This window comes from Leuciscus leuciscus (genome assembly GCF_965113295.1).
Source record: "Leuciscus leuciscus genome assembly, chromosome: 21".
In the NCBI taxonomy this organism is placed as follows: Eukaryota; Metazoa; Chordata; class Actinopteri; order Cypriniformes; family Leuciscidae; genus Leuciscus; species Leuciscus leuciscus.
The window spans coordinates 29,677,163-29,696,424 of NC_138745.1; the positions used below are offsets into that span (position 1 = coordinate 29,677,163).

A 19,262-nucleotide genomic window follows, 5' to 3' on the forward strand; every position below is an offset into this window, starting at 1 on the left:
TCGCGCTACTAAAACGTCATCACAATGGCCCGGAATTTCCTCTTCGCCAGATCTGGCGCATGCGCACATCGAAAAAGAATGCGGACTTCGCAGCTCTCCCAATATTAAATTGTTTGATGGCCATTAATCGATAAATCATGTCGAAAACACCATCTCAGCCCGGTTCTTCGGGTGCCGCTGCCAACCTGGGACCTTCATCGTCCTCCTCCTGCTCCTCACCCTCGGCAGGTGGCACGACGTCCCCCGCTAACGTGCTGCACGCACAGCCCGAGAAACCTCAGCACTACACGTACGTAATGAAACACCTTTACACCCACCTGATTACACATGCAAATCACATATTTCATGCATCACTAATTTTACACGCCTCTGATGCGTATTTGTGGGCTCTGGGGATGAGCTGGATCAAGAGTTGTGTTTTGTGGAGGCCTAGCAGTGTGATATTATGCATGTATGCATTGTATTGGGTTGATGTTTTGAAGGATACACTTGAGCATCCTGGCAAGAGGTCTGGTGATTTGTAAACACAATAAAGGCAAGCTATACAATGCTTAGTCTGATATGTTATGGATAGTGAAATTGTGGTTTAATTTACATCCGATATTTTGATCTCTGCTTCATTTAACTGATGATGAAGCATCACACAAGTAGGTTCCCACATTTTCAGACCAATGAATTTGCCTGAATTTGTCATACACTTTCTAGTCATTTACTACTGCAAAATTATCAATGAAAATTGAACAAAGAGCAACATTTAGTTGGTAAAGCTTTGTATAGCTGAACACAACCAAAACATTTATATTCACTATGACTTTTCAAAGACATTTTAAGATTTTATTAATTTACATCAGGGCTTTAACCACCATTGACATGGATGGCATTAAAGCATAACCAGATATATACTACATAAATCACTCACTATAGTGGTTTATATGACATTGCCATGCTATTTTACAATTTATTGGACTTTCCAGTTGTTCATGAGTGATTACTGGGTAAGGTTTTTAAATTGAGGAGATATTGCAGCTAAGCTTAACTAGACACACACACTTACATATATACACACTGCCCGGTCAAAAAAAAGTAACTGTTTGGATTTAAATAGGCAAATGCTTGAGAGTCTATGATTTGATCAATATTGCAGTGATCACTAATGTTTCTAGCATGTTATATGTTTGGCAACAGTTCGTCTAACCCTAATTGACGGAGTGTGTAGCTTTTAATTTCTTAAACAACCATGTAGAAAGACGCATCATGATTCATCATCAGGCTCAAATTGTGAAAGAATGGTTGGGAGGAACATGAAGAATCATTCTCACACATGAATTGGCACCTCTGAGTCCAGACCTTAAATTCATTGAAAGTCTTTGGGATGTGCTGGAGTGCTCGACTCTTGCATTGTCAAGATCTTAACCAAAAAATGTATGCGCTTCTTGATGGAAATAACATCACAACATTTATGCTCCCTCCCAAGCATTCTTTCACAAAGCTACACACTCCATCAATTAGAGGTTAAGAACTGTTGCCGAACATATAACATGCTAGAAACACAATAATCACTGCAATAATGATCCAGTCATAGACTCTTTAAGCAGTTACCTATCTAAATCCTTTGTTTTTTGACTGGGTAGTGTGTACATAACTCTATATATCACAATTACAAAATTCAAAATTTTCTATGACCGTGCGATGCCTGAAACGGGCCAAATCTTTTGCAATAGTGTTAGTCCAACTTGTTCATGTCTAGGTACATTGTCATGAAGTGTTTTGTCAGTTCAGGTTGTAGCTACTCCCCTTTAATCCGTCCTTGCGCTTTATCTTCCTTAATCTTTCCCCTCTTTCTCTGTTTAAGGTATCTGAAGGAGTTTAGGACGGAGCAGTGTCCCCTATTCGTGCAGCACAAGTGCACTCAGCACCGGCCCTTCACCTGCTTCCACTGGCACTTCCTGAACCAGAGACGGCGGAGGCCGATTCGCAGACGGGATGGAACTTTTAATTACAGCCCTGATGTGTACTGCGTTAAATACGACGAGGGCGCGGGGAATTGTCCCGATGGAGATGAGTAAGAACCAGCAGAGACTCAGTTTTTTAATCCACAGCGTCTGCATTTATGTTGATATCTGTCTCCTAATTTACTTATTTATTTCCAGGTGTCCGTTTTTGCACCGAACAGCCGGAGACACGGAGAGGCGGTATCACCTGCGGTACTATAAGACTGGCTCCTGTATCCACGAGACCGATGGGAAGGGCCACTGCAGTAAGAACGGCCCTCACTGTGCCTTTGCTCACGGCTCCCATGACCTCCGTAGCCCTGTCTATGACATCAGGTAGGGACCAGGGAGCTGACTTTTAAAGCAATAGTTCATCTGAATATGAAAATCGTCAACATTTATTCATCGTATCGTTCCAAAATCTATATTCGTTCTCTTCTGTGACACACACACACACACACACACACAAAAAAAGAGTTATTTTTAATTGAAGTCATTAATTGTATTGCATCCACATTTATTATTATGATTCACAACCATGTACTCTGGCATCGATAAGATTTTTTTTCATATTTTTGAAAAGTCTCTTATGCTCACCATGGCTGCGTTTATTTGATCAAAAATACAGTAAAAACAGTAATATTGTGAAATATTATTAAAAGCTAAAGTAATTTTAAAATAATGTTAATAATTTTTATTTTATTTTATGTTATTTATTCCTTTGGCAAATCTAAATTTTCAGCATCATTACTCCAGTCTTCAGTGTCACATGATCCTTCAGAAATCATTCTAATATGGTGCTCAAGAAACATTTATTTTTATGTTGAAAACATTTGTGCTGCTTAATATGTATTGTGGAAACTGTGATTTTTTTTTTTATTCTTTGTTTGATTAGAAAGTTCAAAAGAACAGCATTCATTTGACATAGTAAAGATATTAATAATGTTAAAAGATTTCTGTCACTTTTTCTACTGTCACTTTTGATCAATTTAATGCATTCTTGTTGAATAAAAGTAGATATGTTTTTTGTTTTTTTCGTACTGACCTCAAACTTTCGAACGATAGTGTTCATTGTGGAAATGTTTTCTTGGTCTGACGTTTATATTTTTAATTTCTTGTTCAGAGAGGTTCAGGTGTTAGAAGCCCAAGCTGCGACTGGATTGGTTGAGGGAACATCTGGAGAAGGGCAGTCAGGAGTTGTGGCCAGCACTGCACTCATAGAAAAGACCCTGAGTGAAGATCCACGCTGGCAAGGTAAAATCAGCCTCTATACATACATACATACATACACACACTCAACTTGAACATGAACTAAAATGTCACTTTACATTTGTGTCATTCTTCATGTCGTTCTTTGCCCATTTGTCTTCATGCAGACAACAGTTTTGTGCTCTCCCACTACAAGACTGAGCTTTGCAAAAAACCTCCTCGGCTGTGCCGTCAGGGCTATGCATGTCCCTACTATCACAACAGCAAAGACCGCAGACGGAGCCCTCATAAGCACAAATACAGGTCTGAACAACAAATACTTCATTGTATAGAAGTAATTTCCATACAACAACAGTTCAGGCTGATGAAGAAGGGACAAAAATGCTATATTTTATATTCCAAGTGAAGAAAAGACCTAGATTTAAGCTGTTATTCCCTAATATTCTTCCCCTCTGCCAAAACTCTCATTTGCTTTAAAAAAGAATAGAAATGGATCCTGACAGCTTTGGTTCTCTGTTCATGTAAAAGTGATCATAAAGGTTGGAATGATGTAGTGTGGTGATGCACTGAAATTCTGATAACCAAAAATATTCAGCAGAAACAGCAGTTTTGATTTCGGGTGAAATAGTTTAGGAGGGCCGAAACAGTGATGTTTAATATCGCTTCTCTCCAATGATGTGTGTCTAAAAAGTCTGCATGTTCTCATGAGAATAAGTGCCATTTAATTTAACACAGTAAACAAGTTATGTTGTACAGCACCTTGTTTGACAGAAAAAATTAAATTGTTTTAAATTTGATTAAATTTTGAATTTATATTAGACACCATTTTTGATTATAAATTACTACATTTTATTGGTTTGCATTTTTCAATTTCCGATTAATTTAAATTCATTCATGAAATTAATTGGGTCTAATAATATCTAATATTAATAAATGTTAGTTTATTACTGTTAACTAACAGTTAATGTTAGTTAACTGTTACATGACATGTAACAAACTGTTTAAGCATATTTTAGTTTGATCGTTTTTATTTTAAAATTATTCTGAACTGTTCCTTTAAAAAGTATTGACAAATCAGATCGCTATGTGTGCATTTCCCTTTTAATGAACTTAATTTCCTGCTCTGTAGGATTATGGCAGACATCTTCCATGCTAATCACGTTTGTTTGTTCTTGAAGAGCCCTGCCGTGTCCCTCAGTGAAGCACAGTGACGAGTGGGGAGACCCCAGTAAGTGTGAGAGCGGAGAAAGCTGCCAGTACTGCCACACGCGGACAGAACAGCAGTTCCACCCGGAGGTATTTCACACTCAATCTAATGGAGCTGGACTCTGTTTAACATCAACATTTACTGCATGAACAAGGACATTTATGTTCTTGCGCACTTATGAACCTGATCTAATAAAACTGTGCCTATTTGATTATGCTAAGCTTGTGATGCTCATTAAGGTTGCTATTTTGTTTGGCCCTATGGCTTACGACTGGCACTAAAATGAGGGAATACATTTGTAAATCATGGCCACGACTTACTAAAATAAATGAGAGAACAAATTTGTGGCCATGATATACATTTTTGTCGACATGTCATGTGTGGGGCTCTGTTATAATTAATATGAAACTGATTTACAGGATTTTTATTTAATTTCTACCCAATTAAATATTTTAGAGCTTGGCATGTACAAAATGAATATTCTGTATAAAAGTGCCTATGGCGTTTTAAACCGTTGTTAAAGGGATACTCCACTTTTTTTGGAAATAGGCTCATTTTACAACTCCCCCAGAGTTAAACAGTTGAGTTTTACCGTTTTCGAATCCATTCAGCCGAACTCTGGGTCTGGCGGTACCACTTTTAGCATAGCTTAGCATAGATCATTGAATCGGACAGGACCATTAGCATCCCTCTCAAAAAAATGACCGAAGAGTTTCTATATTTTTCCTATTTAAAACTTGACTCTTCTGTAGTTACATCGTGTACTAAGACCGACGGAAAATGAAAAGTTGCGATTTTCTAGGCTGATATGGCTAGGAACTATACTCTCATTCCTGCGTAATAAATCAAGAAACTTTGCTGCCGTGGGTGCAGCAGGCGTAATGATCATTATCACATCAGCCATATCAGCCTAGAAAATCGCAACTTTTCTTTTTCCGTCGGTCTTAGTACACGATGTAACTACAGAAGAGTCAAGTTTTAAATAGGAAAAATATAGAAACTCTTCGGTCATTTTTTTGAGAGGGATGCTAATGGTCCTGTCCGATTCAATGATCTATGCTAAGCTATGCTAAAAGTGGTACCGCCAGACCCGGAGTTCGGCTGAATGGATTCGAAAACGGTAAAACTCAACTGTTTAACTGTGGGGGAGTTGTAAAATGAGCCTATTTCCAAAAAAAGTGGAGTATCCCTTTAAGGGGGCAAGTTAAATATGAAAAATCTTGATTTTTAGTCGTTTTAACTTATTTTAATGCTTGTTTTATCTTATTTTAAATCATTTTAAGTTATCTTGATGCCTATTTGTGTGCTTTCTGAGGCCCCCTTGTTGAGAACCATGATTATAAACTATTGTAGAGGAGAAACCAAACCACCCAGAACACCCTAGCAACCGCATAGCAACACCCCAAATTTTTTTTGGTGCTTTTAAATAAGCAAGCACCGCTATCATTTATCATTATCTAATTAATGTTTTCCTCCACAGATCTACAAATCCACCAAATGCAATGACATTCAGCAGTGTGGCAACTGTCCCAGAGGGCCGTTCTGCGCTTTTGCTCATTTAGAAAGTAAGGTTACATTTTGGAAAGTTATGTGATGACACTATTTACTCTATAATGTACTTTGTATTGGATGTTTTATATCTGTTGTAAATGTGAATGATGCTGTGAAGTATTTAATTTTGGTGTATATCATGATTGTGTCGTTTCCGTTTTGCTTCTCAGAAGTAAGTGTCAGTGATGAGCAGCTGGCCGCACAATGCAGTTCACCTCTTGCAACTTCCTGCCCCAATACCTTTGAAGACTTCTGCCAGAGTGGCCTGAGTGCCACCACAGAGGAAGGGCTGCTGGGAAGGGTTCTGTTTGAAGAGTCCTCCAGTCTTGATGCCTGTCTAGGGGGAGATGGGGGTTATGGGAAAGCCCCTGGGTTTGAGAGGGAAGACCAGGTAAAGCAATAACACTTTCTTAATTCTTATATTTGAAGGCCTCAGTTTGAAGGCATTGGTATTCTTGGCTCAATCACAAGGTTTTCTCTGTCATGGAAAACTTAAGAATTTAAAAATGATGATTTCCAGGCCAGGAAAAGTCATAAAAATGAGTCATCCCAAAGTTTACAAAGTCAAATTTTTGCTCTGCTCTATAATATTTAAATGGCTAGAAATGCACTACTGTTCGAAGAATTGAGGTTAGTAAGATAATGTTTTTGAAACAACTCACCAAGGCTGCATTTTTTTAAATCAAAAATACAGTAAATATTATTACAATTTAAGATGAATGTTTTCTATTTTAATATATTTGAAATTATAATTTATTCCTGTGATGGAAAAGCTGAAATTTCAGCATCATTACTCCAGTCTTCAGTGTCACATGATCCTTCAGAAATCATTCTAATATGCTGATTTGCTGGTCAAGAAATATTTCTTATTATTATCAAAAGTACAGACCCCAAACTATTGAACAGTAGTAAAGCTCTTTGTAAAGTTGATGACATTTGAGTGAATTCCAAGGATTAATGCTTCACATACAAGTTGAAATATTCGCCAGAAATCTCCATAAATGGAAAAACAAGTTTTTTTTTTGTTCTATTATAACAATTTTCATATCTTTCATACAGGCCAAATATAGAAGTTTTTCAATGGAACATCGCAGCAGAGATATTTCCTCCATGCATAGCAAACAGGTATTAGTCACATTGATTCAAAACAGACAAACATAAATGAAAACTGCAAATAGGCCAAGCACCTTTTGTATTGTTCCATGTTGTGTGTTTTCAGGATTTGTTGGTGTTTCTGCCTGTCGGCAGTCCTCTCAGTATGTCCTCCAGCGTACCCTCCAGCCTGGCAGCCACCCCACCCAGCCCTGCACCCCCCGGCCTCTCTTCAGGCATGAACGCCAACGCTCTTCCTTTCTACCCTACAAGTGACACAGTGGAGTCTGTAGTGGGTGAGTGATTAGTCAGGGAGATAGTACACCCTAAAATTAAATTGTTACTAAATATATATGGTACACTATGTAACTTTTGGCCTTTTTAGCATTTAAAAAAAATGAAACCATGCATTTTGCAGGAGAAAATGTATTATACTTCAGCTCTGCATGACTGTGCTGATGAATACAGTTCTTTCTCATGACTAAAAAAGAGAGAGAGAGAGATTATCCTACTGCTCATAAAACATTCACTACTAGACTTAAGAGATATAACCATTTTAGATGGAAAGGATCTCAATCTGACTAGCTGAAGATGTTACAGTAGCTTTACCCAATAATAGACATGGTCCTTCCTTGAAAATGAATTCCAATACAGCGCTACAACAAGCATAATGAAATGACCCTTCACATTAGATAATGTTTTACAATGAACTCTGTTAGAGAGCTACATATGACAATTTATCTGTTCAATAAAATACATTAATCACCTGTTGAGTACTAAAGACGCCATCTCTGCTTCACCTTTACAGCATTTCAAATCCCTTAGTTCTCGCCATCTCCGAAAAGCCAAGCCAATGTTGATTCTTGTTTTATTACGAGCTCTGTCGCGTTCTCTTTTTGTCAGCTCTGTTTGACGTTTGTTAAAAATGGGTGATTCCTCAGAAGTTGTAGATTTAGCTGCTCCATGTCAAACTTTCTCACTCATTGTGACACACAATACATACAAATACATTTAAATATACCTTGAGCTTTACTATTGAGTAGAATGAATTATGAATGTTCTGTATGTTTAAAACAACATATATTTCTCCTCTTCACTAGAATCTGCCCTGGATGATCTGGACCTGAATGACTTTGGAGTCTCAGCTCTTGAGAAAAGTCTGGAAAATTCGGCTCTACCCAGCATGGGCCTCATGTTAGGTTGGTCTTATCAAAAAAAGATGATAGGATAGCGTTGCTGCTGTAAACTGTGATGTCATAACCTCAGAAATTCAGCTTTGACATCCATCTTCAATTCTGTTTTTGTTATTCTTTTTCCACAGGAGGCAGTCAGTTACAGAGTTCAGCACCTGTCAACATCCCTGGCTCGCTAAGTAGCCCATCGTCTTTCAGATCACCCTCACCTTCTCCACCAATCAGAGCTCACCATTCGCCATTCCTCTCAACGCAGCTGCAACAGGCCAGCCAATCAGAGAGCAGCTTTTTGGGGACCTCCCATGGTTCTTTAGGTTTGTGTTATTTTTATGGCAGCTGACTGGGTTAATGATGTGTTAAAGGGATAGTTCACCCAAAAATGGACCCTCACACTGAAGCCATCCTAGGTGTATATGACATTCTTCTTTCAGAGAAATACAGTCGGAGTTATATTAAAAAATGTCCTGGCTCTTCCAAGGGAGTGAATGGGCACCATTTCTGTCTGCCGGAAGCTAGTTATATTAGTCGATAAAGTTTTAAATATGGATCTTTTTCTTATACAAACGCATGGCTTCGCTTCAGAAGGCCTTTATTAACCCCTCGGAGCCGTTTGGGACACTTTTATGAAGGATAGATGCACTTGTATGGACTTCAAAAAAATGGTGCCCATTCACTCCCTTGGAAGAGCCAGGGCATTTTTTTTTTATATATCTCTGATTGTATTCGTCTGAAAGAATAATGTCATATACACCAAGGATGGCTTCAAGGTGAGTAAATCATGGGCTAATTTTAAACTATCCCTTTAAACTGTCTTATTCATCTTAAACTCTTATTAAGCAGTGTCTGCTTTTTTGCAAGGCTCGTGCTTGATAACGAGTTTAGACCTCTTGTGAAATAACTAGGTCAGTATTTTTGTTTACAGCGTATATAACGGTCACATGGAGCATTAGATTGAATTATCAGTTGTTTTTTTAAAACAAAGCAGTTTTGTTTTGTTGTAATGAACTGGATAGACAATGCAGTGGATCCAGTCTAACATGATTTTGTTCTGTTTTTGTAGGTTTAAATGGCATGAACAGCAGTATTTGGGAACATTTTCCGACAGGCCAAAGCTCGCCAGGCACCCCCCCTGCCCTGCTTTCCACGGGGAGCATGTATGCCGAGGCGTCACGTCTCAAACAGGAAGTGGAGGATGCACACAGGGTGCTGAAACACTGGGACCACAGCTGGAGACAGATGGCTCAGGTCAGACTCCATCTGTGTGTGTGTGTCTGTGTGTGGCCTGGTAAACCCTACATTTTGGGGACATTTTGGTATCCGAAATCCTTGTCCTTGTGGGGACATTTTTTGGTCCCCATGAGGAAAACAGCTTATAAGTGATGTTTTTTTGAAAATGCAGAATGTTTTCTGTGATGTAAAGGGATATAATATGTACAGTATAAAAACCATTATGTCTATGGAAAGTCCCCATAAAACATGAAAATACAACATTTGTGTGTGTGTCTTAAAGGAATGGGAGACTGTATTTTAAGGACCATATTTCACACTTTTATAGAGTTTAATTTTTTCCCCTTGACCTCATTTTCCACCCTTTTTCTGACTCAAAAAAATAATCAGGATGATGTTGGTACTGTAGCTTTAAGACTTCCACATGGAAGTGATGATTTACTATCCTGTTTGCATAGTCTGTTGTTCTTCATGATATGCCACGTTTCAGAATACAAATACATGCTGGGCTGTATTATGTAAAGGCACTCATGACTGTGATGACACGATTTCTGAACAAGCTTTTCTGTTAACTGGCACAGTCATTGGCCGTCTTGAAAGCAGACGCGGAGGATGCCCGTCAAGTGGTGGGGCAGCTGGGTAGGGAGGCGGAGCGAGCGAGGCAGGCTGAAGTGGAGGCGCAGCAGCAAGCAGCTCTCCTGGAGGAGGCGCTAGAGAGCTTACGGCACGCAGAAAACCCACATCTACAGTTTCACCAGCTCCAGTTACTGCACAGACTTCCACTCAGCTCCATCTGCAGCCTGCAGGCACAGATCTGCTCCTGCTTACGCACCGTAGAACAGGTCATTCACACACCTGACAGCTGTCACGCAGAAACTAACAGTGAGAAATATATCTTTACAGCATTTATTAACCATTGTTAATATTAGTTCATAAAAAATCTTAATGTTCATGTTACTTCACAGTGCAGTTAACTATTGCTGACGCACAACTTTTGATCTTAAAGATGCTGAGATTAACATTAACTTTAATAAATGCTGTAGAAGTATTGTTCATTGTTAGTTAACAAATTAAACCTTATTGTAAAGTGTTTAACAAAGTGTTAAACCTATATTATATTATTCAAGCTAGTTTGCTAGTTTTTTTGTAGTCAGTTTTAATTTTAGGGCTATTTTCTTATTTCTGAACAACCATCAAGTTAACCTGCAATTGTGCTTTACATTTTAAATACAATATTTTTGTGATAATAAAAGGGGGGACATGTTTCATTGCCATAAAAATAATGTGAAAATGTAATTTCATCTTTTTTTTCCTGTTATGATTCTGGTAATATGTGACCTGGAGATTTCTTCAAGGTTCACCTAATAATCTGACAAGTAGAGCTCAATTCTATTAATCATAAGGCATGTTGGACTGTATTTGAATCTGTCTTCTCTCTGTGCCTCATTCCTCCTTTCAGGCTGTGTTTAGGAAGCAGAGATTGTATTGTCTATCTTGCGATGAGATGGGATCAGTGACGTTACCATGCCAACATGGCCTTCACTGCGAACGATGTGCATCCTCGACAGAATGCCCGCTGTGTACCGAACACCAGTAGAGCATGAACATCCCACGGTCATAAACTCTGACATAATTCTAATGCTATAATCCAGACACTAAACATAAACCCCGAACCCCTCACAGGATCTCATTTGGATATTGCCGAAGTTCTCGGTTTAAAGCTGGGGCTAAATGTATCCTACAAAGCCCAAATCTAAAAGAAATGAAACCACCTCAGCCTTATCTTGGCTAAAAGCTGAGACTTTATTGCGAAATATGATCTTGTTAGATGCATATTGACCATATCAAGAAGACATGCCATGCCATATCCTTTACACTAGCATGCAATCAGTCCTAAACCTCAGTGGGACCATTTTCTTCCTCAAAAAGAAAAAAAATTATGACATACATGATCAGTTTGTGATATTTTCATGTTTATTGTGGGGACAAAACATCACATATATAATAATATGCCTATGTCTTATTGTTATCATAATTTCCCATGTATTTTAAATGAGACCATAACCTGTATTAGTATTCAGACCTTGTATTGGTTTTGTGATGCACTAATAATTGAGTTAGTGCTTACATGAAACTCATTAAGAAAGATTAAGGAACCATTTAAGTGATTATCATACCAAATTCTGATATTCCCTATATGCTTTATGTAGAAGCATAACACATACAACACATAACATATAGTAAGACAATCCTTTTATTTTATTTTATTTTATTTTTTAACATCTTTAAGTCGAAATGTGGAATGTCCTTCCAAAACATTCTGAAATGTTTAATGTTTACAGAAGAAATGCAGTTTGTGTATCTTCAGTGCAGCTTAAACGACTTTTACCAGACGGGAAGATTTCGTAATTAATACGGATTAGCATAGTAGGTAGTTATATAGGAAATTTACTATTACTTTTGTAGGATTTTTTAAAGGAGAAATTCCAGGGAACTGCTACACAGCAAAAGAAAAAAAAAAAAAAAAAAAGAAGAAAAAAATAAGGTTTTGCAGCTTTTCATTCTCAGGTTTTTTTTTTTGTCATGGTAAACTGGAGGGCAAAAAGCAAGGCGGCGAACACTTTTTATGTAATTCCTAGAATGTGCATATTTTATTTAATGCATTGATTGAATTAATAAGTTTACTAAACCAACAGCACGTTCCCAACTGCAGCTTTCTGTTCATGTAAAGGCGTTTTATGTGAACACCTGGAGAATATAAATCATGTGCACTGATTACCAAACATAAGAGCAGTCATAAGCTACGGCTGTCAAAAGAGGGCTTGACTTTCGATCTATTTGGATGATTTTAGTTGAATTCAGTTTGAAGGCACAGTTATATGGGATGCTCAACAGATGACTTCCTTTGAAACAGAACTTCACTGTGAATTCAGAAATCACATGCTCAAGTTTTCTCCATATACAGTGTCTGTCTGATTTTGTAAAAGACAATAAATGTATATTTTTGGATGAAAATGTTTATTTTTTTAATAATATCATAATTACACATTACATTCATTAAAAAAGTTGGGCATTAAATAATGTTTTTTATATAACAATAGACGGAAAAGTGAAAAATAATAATATGTTTGTCTTGATTCATGTTCATGTCCTCTCAGGCTTCCTGAGACTTCTTTTCTCTCTGCCTGCGTAACTTAACGAAGGCCTGAGCTTCTTTATCACCCTTCCTGGCTTCAAGTAACCTCAAAGTATTTTCACCTGCAAAACAGAGATGGCACAAGAGCATATTGAATCGCTACATGATACATATAACATGCTTAAAGGGGGAAAAAAGTACATTTTGTGTACTATGTCATTCCAATCTAATTTTATTTTAAACAAGGTGCAATATAGGTGACGTACTGTTGGGTTTGGGGTGCATCAAAGGTAGGCGTATCTGTGCGGGCTCTGGATTGTGGGGTCCGCCTCCGACTCCTGGCACTGCCTTAAGAGACAGAAACGCCTCTCCTTCGAAGTCATCGCTCCTCAAAGTGTCATGGTCCAGCACTGTCACCAGCAGACATGCTCCTGGAGACTGGCACTTCTCTAATGTAACGGCACTTCCCCAGAAGACAGAAACCACATTACAACCATAAAACGGCAATAGCAATCATATTTAGATCCTCTAAAGCAGGGGTTCTCAACTCTGGCCCTTGAGGTCCACTTTCCTGCAGAATTTAGCTTCAACCGTGATCTAACTCACATGCCTGTAACTATAGTAATGCTGAAGACCTTGACTAGCTTGTTCAGGGTTAGAGAAAAGCTCTGCAGTAAAGTGGACTGCCAGAGTCAAGAACCCCTGCTCTAAAGACACCCACATCTCTATTCAATTTAGCAGTTTGTATTTGTTCTTTCTCTTTGTCACCCTCTACTAATGTTGTTAGGATGTCCAACAAACTAAGCTAAATGATGTAGTTTGGGCTAATGAGTGAACACGGGTGATACAGGTTACTGAAAGGCTTTTATGAAGAGCCTAAGGGGCCATTTTCAACTAAAATCGGTAAACTCTTTATGCGTTTCATTTAGTGATGCTCCGATTGATCGGCCGCCGATCATGATCGGCCGATATTGGCAAAAAATAGCTTGATCGGCAACCCCCAAAAGCGCCGATCACGTCACGTGACGTAAATAACTCGCGCAACTTTTCCGCATGCGCGGCAACACAACAGCAGAGCAGAGCTTGCTTAACAGTGGCAAAATGAGTTCTCCTATGACGGCAATTCAATGGCAATTATAAACGAGCGCACAACTGATGCTGGCGCGCGCGGTAAATGACATTCGCGAGAGGATAACAGATCTACGCGCGAGGAAACGGGAACTCGCGAGCTCATTCAAACCCTGCGCGGGCGCATGACATCTGCCTTCGCGCGCGCGCATGATCATTCCCCACACTCTCGCGCTTGATCTCCTCTCGCCTGCTGATTTTGCTCGCTCGAACACTTTTATTTTTGGCAGTCGAGGGGCGGGACTTACTGTTTTAATAACCTCAAATGTCATTGTCATTATTTTATTTTTTGGATCTGATGTAGGCCTAGTTAGTTCCTCAACTACATCCATTGTAGTCTGCCTGACCCCTCTTTGTTTTGAAAAATTATACTGTGCCTTATTTGGAAAAGGTGGCCTACAGTAGCCTTATGTTATCTTGTTTTCTAACTACTACAATTAAATAAATATTGGTGGTTCTTCAAGATTTTCTTGACTCTAGCATATTTCCATTCTGTGATCGGCAGTGATCGGCAATCGGCAGATCATGATTTTGGTGATCGGTAATCGGTGATCGGCCCCAAAAATGCTGATCGGAGCATCACTAGTTTCATTTATACAACTACGATGTTTTGGGGGCCAGAAAACGGTTCAAACTGCAAATGTTTGGAAATGATACCGTTATTGTCTCCGTCTAAACTACAAAAATGAGAATTTGTGTAAACGGTGACGTCATGCGCATGCTTATGATGTGTTCAGTCTAGGCGTGCTTTACAAAGTAACATCGCTAATTACTGGCCTGGCATATGTAGTACAGCATTTTTTTTGTTTTTGTTTTCATGAATCCGTGTGAACGGGGATCATAAAAAAAAAAGCGCAAAGGAAAAACTTTTCTGTTTTTAGTACATTCTTTTGTAAACACCTAGCCTGGTTAAAACCAGACCATTCTCAGTAGTAACTGAGTTATGGTCTGGCAAAGCTTCATTAATAACTCATTTCCAAAGGGGCGTCACCAACGGACGTCGCTCAAATGCCTCTGGGCGCAATTGGATAGACCTAAAACCAATCAGAGCGATCGTCATCGTGTAAAGCCCGCCTCAACGTTTCTGATTGGTGCCGCGATTTCGACGGATTAGAAATGGGCTTGAATGAGCTCTTTGCCAGACTACTTGCAGAGCAAATCTAAATTTGCCGGAAGTTGTCTGGGTTTTCCCAGGCTAGTAAACACCCTCAATTTGGGGCTTTTACTAAAAGAGAGCTTAAAAGTGTGTGTGTGGCATAGTTATCAGCATCTCCCTCGTTGCATAATGCGTGTACAGCTCCAATAAAATGTTTATGATTATTCCATCACAAATTAACCTCTCAATGAGTAACATTGGCTGTCTATTATTATAGACTACAAAACATTATAATGTTTTTCAAATTAATTTTAATCCTCTACATCTGTTTATCTTAATACCCAGCCAATGAGAAAAGAGGTAGTTTTGTATGACTTCAGATTCTAAAAGTGAACTGAATCCGTAAGGGTGTTTGTTGCCATGAGAGTGAGTGCTTCGTTTACATACAATTCAAAGGACTCTTCAAACAATGGGTTGAGATCACAGTTCTTGATTTTGGTGGATCGTGACTCTACTTCAGAGAACACGTGTCTTGGTTCTAGAGACAGCTGAACAAAAGGGTCACTGGAACCTGTAATGAACAAAACAATCCAGTTTTAAAGGATCAACAGGGATCAGAGGCACAAAATTCGTTCTGAGAAAAGCTGCAGCATCATTTATGTGCCGATGCCACTTCTGAAATGTATCTAATGCAATGACATTAAGATATTTTTAAAGGGATAGTTCACCCAAAAATGAAAATTCTGTCATCATTTATTCACCCTCAAGTTGTTCCAAAACTGTACGAATTTATTTCTTCTGCTGAACACAAATTATATTTTTAAGAATGTGGGTAACCAAACCATAGTATCTATGGTAGTCAATGGGGCCCATCAGCTGTTTGGTTACAGACATTCTTCAAAATATCTTCCTTTGTGTTCCACCGAAGACCTACTGGCTCATGATTCATCAGATTTCCACATTCTTTTAGATTAGCAAGCATAATATAAAAGGAGAGCGTTTGTCTTCTCACCATTTGAGTCGAGAGGAATTAGATTGACAGCGTTGAGAACCTCTACATGCAGTTTCTCCTCCGAGCGTTTGTACGAGGTGATGAGAGTGACGGCTCCGTATTTCTCTCCATTAAACACTTTCTGTAAGAAATGTAAACAAATCCATGTCAGGAACACATTGCTGGATCTTATGGGTAATTTCATACTCTGATCTCACCTGTTCCCACACATTCCTCTCGAAGAACTTCTCTATCAGCTGATTAGAGCTTAAAGAGTTTTGCGTCAGGTTTACCCGCAACGTCTGAGGAAAAATAATCATGGATACACAATCGTTCAAAAGCTTGGTGTTGGTAAGTCAAGTCAAGTATATTTGTATAGCGCTTTTCACAATACAGATTGTATCAAAGCAGCTTCACAGTATTAAATTAAAATAATACAACAAGGTTTGTTTCTAGTGGAATTTATTGATTGATAAAATTAAATTCAATATCCCCAAAATATCCACAACTGAGCAAGCCAAAGGCAACAGTGGCAAGGAACCGAAAAACTCCATCAAGTGACCTAATGGTGTCCTAAAACTCCATCAGGTGACCTAATGGAGAAAAAAAACCTTGGGAGAACCCAGGCTCAGTCAGGGGCCAGTTCTCCTCTGGCATTTATGAACTAGAGGCCGGATTGTAGTTTGAACTGTAAGATTAAAAATATTATATGAATGCCTGGCTGAAGAGATGCCTGGCTTAAGAGATGCGATCTAGTTTTAAACTGGGAGAGCGAGTCTGAGCAACGAACAGTATCAAGTAGCAATACCTTGTAATTAATACGGAACTTTATAGGTAACCAATGCAGTGATGATAAAATCAGTGTTATATGATCATATTTTCTTGATCTAGTAAGAACTCTAGCGGCAAGATCTTTTTCTTTTTTTTAAAGAAGTCTCTTGTGCTCACCATGGCTGCATTTATTTGATCAAAAATAGTCAAATCAGTCATATTGTGAAATAAGTGTTTTCTATTTGAATATATTACATTTTTTAAATTAATTCCTATTATGGCAAATCTGAATATTCAGCATCATTTCTCCAGTCTTCAATGTCTCATGATCCTTCAGAAATCGTTCTAATATACTGATTTGGAGCTTGTTTTATTACCAATGTTAAAAAACAGTTGTTCTGCATAATATTTTAATGAAAAATTATCATTCTTTGATGAATAGAAAGTTCAAACAAACAGCATTTATTTGAAATAGAAATCTTTTGTAAAATCATAAATGTCTTTACTGTTACTTTTGATCAAAGTAATGCATTTTTGCTGAAAATGAAAGTATTAAAACCACTTTTGACCAGAAGTATACATATTTGAAAACAAGAGCATAAAACAACAACACTGACCTTATATTCCTCAGTATGTAGTGTTTCATTAGGTAGTCCATTCCCTTCAGCATAAAAACACTGTTCTAAACACTGACAAAACAAACACATAAAACTAGATTTTTGGATTTCTGAAGAAAATAGGAGAAGTGATTTATCTATGCAAAACTTTCCACCGTGCTAAGAGGTTACTAAGGCATTCTGAGTATTTTGAATGTATTAATATGTGGTTCTGGGTAGAAAACTGTAATTCTGACAGTTTAGAAACAAACCAAACCAAACGTAGCAAAACGAGTGACATGCTAGAGTGTAATATTTAGGGATAGACTGAAAGGCTGAACTAACCTGCAGTGTGTACAGTAATCTCTGAAAGTAAACCAGGTGACTGTCCTCTAGCTGAGACATCTGATGCAGAATCTTAACTGAGTTCATCCACAATGGCATAAGGAGACTGAAAGAGACAATTAAAACATATCAAGAAGGCTAAAATATACAGATATAGTCACGCTGAAGAAAACAAAAAAAAGTTAAGATACCTGTTAAAATTCTCCTGAACCAAATTCTCATTCATATACTTCAACTCTTTTTCCAGATATTTCATTAAAGGAACCACAGCCTGAAAATAGAGATTTAAATACTCAGTATTGCAGTGGATTAGAAAAAAGTCATTTTAAACCTCTATCTGATAAAACTCAAAAACAAATGCCTTACTTCCTCTGTATCTCTGGAGGGAAGCCTTTGACGCGAAGCCATGTTGCGAACATGTGTCTCAATGTCTGTCTTTAACTAAAAAGAGTGACAACAAACATGATAAAATGTGTTCTGGTTGTTTTGTGAAAGCATCACTGAGCACTCTCTTATTCTTATAGAAAAACTGGCATGTTAATCTTACTCTGAGGAAAGTGACTTATTCCCATCTAACAGGGAATGTTCTAGCTAACGTTGTGGCAAGGTGCACTCAAAGTTATGAACAAACATTCTTCCAGTAACATTGATAATACATGTGTTCAAAGTTATCTGGTCTTTAATAATGTTCTCAAAAAGACCATTTATCGTTCATGGAACGTTTATAACTCTACTTGTTGCTCTGTTCAACAATAGCCATGTTGTGAAAAATGTCTGCAAGCTATGAGAACCTTTCAGATCAGGCTGATTTTTATGATTTAGAGCAGGTTATTCCCATCATACTTTGACAACAGTACTATAGACAGTGTTGGGGAAATTTACTTTTAAAATTAATTCGGTACAATATTGCATTACTCCCTAAAAGTAACTAATTGTATTACTTAGTTCATTTTTTATGGAAAGTAATGGGCTATGTTATTTTTGCATTACTTTTTCTCACTTGGGCTGGCCTTGCTTGTTTGTTTCATAACAAAAAAATTATATTTTTGGTTCTATTTTCACACCAAAAGTGATGTGAAAAAGTGATTACTCATATATTTAGTTGTAAATTCAAAATTATGTCTTTACTTGTTACTTAAAAAAGTAATCTGATTACGTAACTCGCGTTACTTGTAATGCGTTACACCCAACACTGAGTATAGAGGCCAGTTTGGAGACGCAGATTGTACTCTCAATAGTAAAATGTATATAAAACTATGAAATGACAAATGAAATAATCTCTCAGTCTCAACTGATGCCATTGATAATGTAATCGCAGTTATGATACCTTCTTCCCGAGCGTGTCGACTGCAGAACGGATCTCTCGGTTCAGGAGGGACTTTGTGTGTTGCAGCTGTGATGGAAGTGTATTCTGGAACTGAGTTTCTCCAATCACGTCTTGCGTGCGTTCCCGGAGCCCTGCCCAGTTTAGCCGCTGTGGCAGACATGTTAGAACGGTGTGCAGATGCTCGAGATCGTTCACGACCACGCACAGCTAAACCATGAGGAGATACAATTATCACCAAATGCAGATAATCATACAAATCAAGCTAAAACACCATGCAAAGTTAAAGAACATACATCACATGAGAGACTCTATCAGAAAAACAAGATGTTAATACAAATTATTATAGAAACCAGACAGAATATGCTACATATCAGCTAACAACTAGATATAGAATAAGTAATT

The 19,262-nt window shown here is 38.0% G+C and overlaps 2 protein-coding genes across 2 annotated transcripts in view; one reads left to right on the forward strand and one right to left on the reverse strand.

Annotated features, from left to right (window-relative positions):
- Positions 1-12,485, forward strand: unk (unk zinc finger). Its single transcript, XM_082151622.1, has 15 exons — positions 1-289; positions 1,853-2,062; positions 2,151-2,327; positions 3,115-3,245; positions 3,368-3,503; positions 4,379-4,496; positions 5,888-5,972; positions 6,129-6,349; positions 7,018-7,083; positions 7,178-7,346; positions 8,151-8,249; positions 8,372-8,557; positions 9,304-9,488; positions 10,052-10,312; positions 10,930-12,485. Exons 1-15 carry the CDS (start codon positions 138-140, stop codon positions 11,065-11,067), a joined length of 2,334 nt encoding a protein of 777 aa, XP_082007748.1. The 5' UTR covers positions 1-137; the 3' UTR covers positions 11,068-12,485.
- The window catches only part of unc13d (unc-13 homolog D (C. elegans)), a 16,925-nt gene continuing 10,130 nt past the window's right edge, over positions 12,468-19,262 (reverse strand). Inside the window, exons 25-34 of the mRNA XM_082151614.1 lie at positions 18,861-19,067; positions 17,900-17,974; positions 17,725-17,804; positions 17,534-17,639; positions 17,210-17,281; positions 16,040-16,123; positions 15,843-15,963; positions 15,278-15,401; positions 12,873-13,069; positions 12,468-12,728 (exon numbers count right to left, since the gene is read on the reverse strand). Coding sequence (XP_082007740.1) covers positions 12,625-12,728; positions 12,873-13,069; positions 15,278-15,401; positions 15,843-15,963; positions 16,040-16,123; positions 17,210-17,281; positions 17,534-17,639; positions 17,725-17,804; positions 17,900-17,974; positions 18,861-19,067 — 1,170 coding nt within the window. The 3' untranslated portion in view covers positions 12,468-12,624. The remainder of the gene's footprint in view (positions 12,729-12,872; positions 13,070-15,277; positions 15,402-15,842; positions 15,964-16,039; positions 16,124-17,209; positions 17,282-17,533; positions 17,640-17,724; positions 17,805-17,899; positions 17,975-18,860; positions 19,068-19,262) is intronic.

Excerpts from the sequence above, each read along its gene's own strand:
- unk (XM_082151622.1), top strand. The coding sequence starts at position 138 with ATGTCGAAAACACCATCTCAGCCCGGTTCTTCGGGTGCCGCTGCCAAC. Across the intron at positions 290-1,852 it reads GAGAAACCTCAGCACTACAC|GTATCTGAAGGAGTTTAGGA; the intron begins GTACGTAATGAA and ends TCTCTGTTTAAG. Across the intron at positions 6,350-7,017 it reads GGTTTGAGAGGGAAGACCAG|GCCAAATATAGAAGTTTTTC; the intron begins GTAAAGCAATAA and ends TCTTTCATACAG.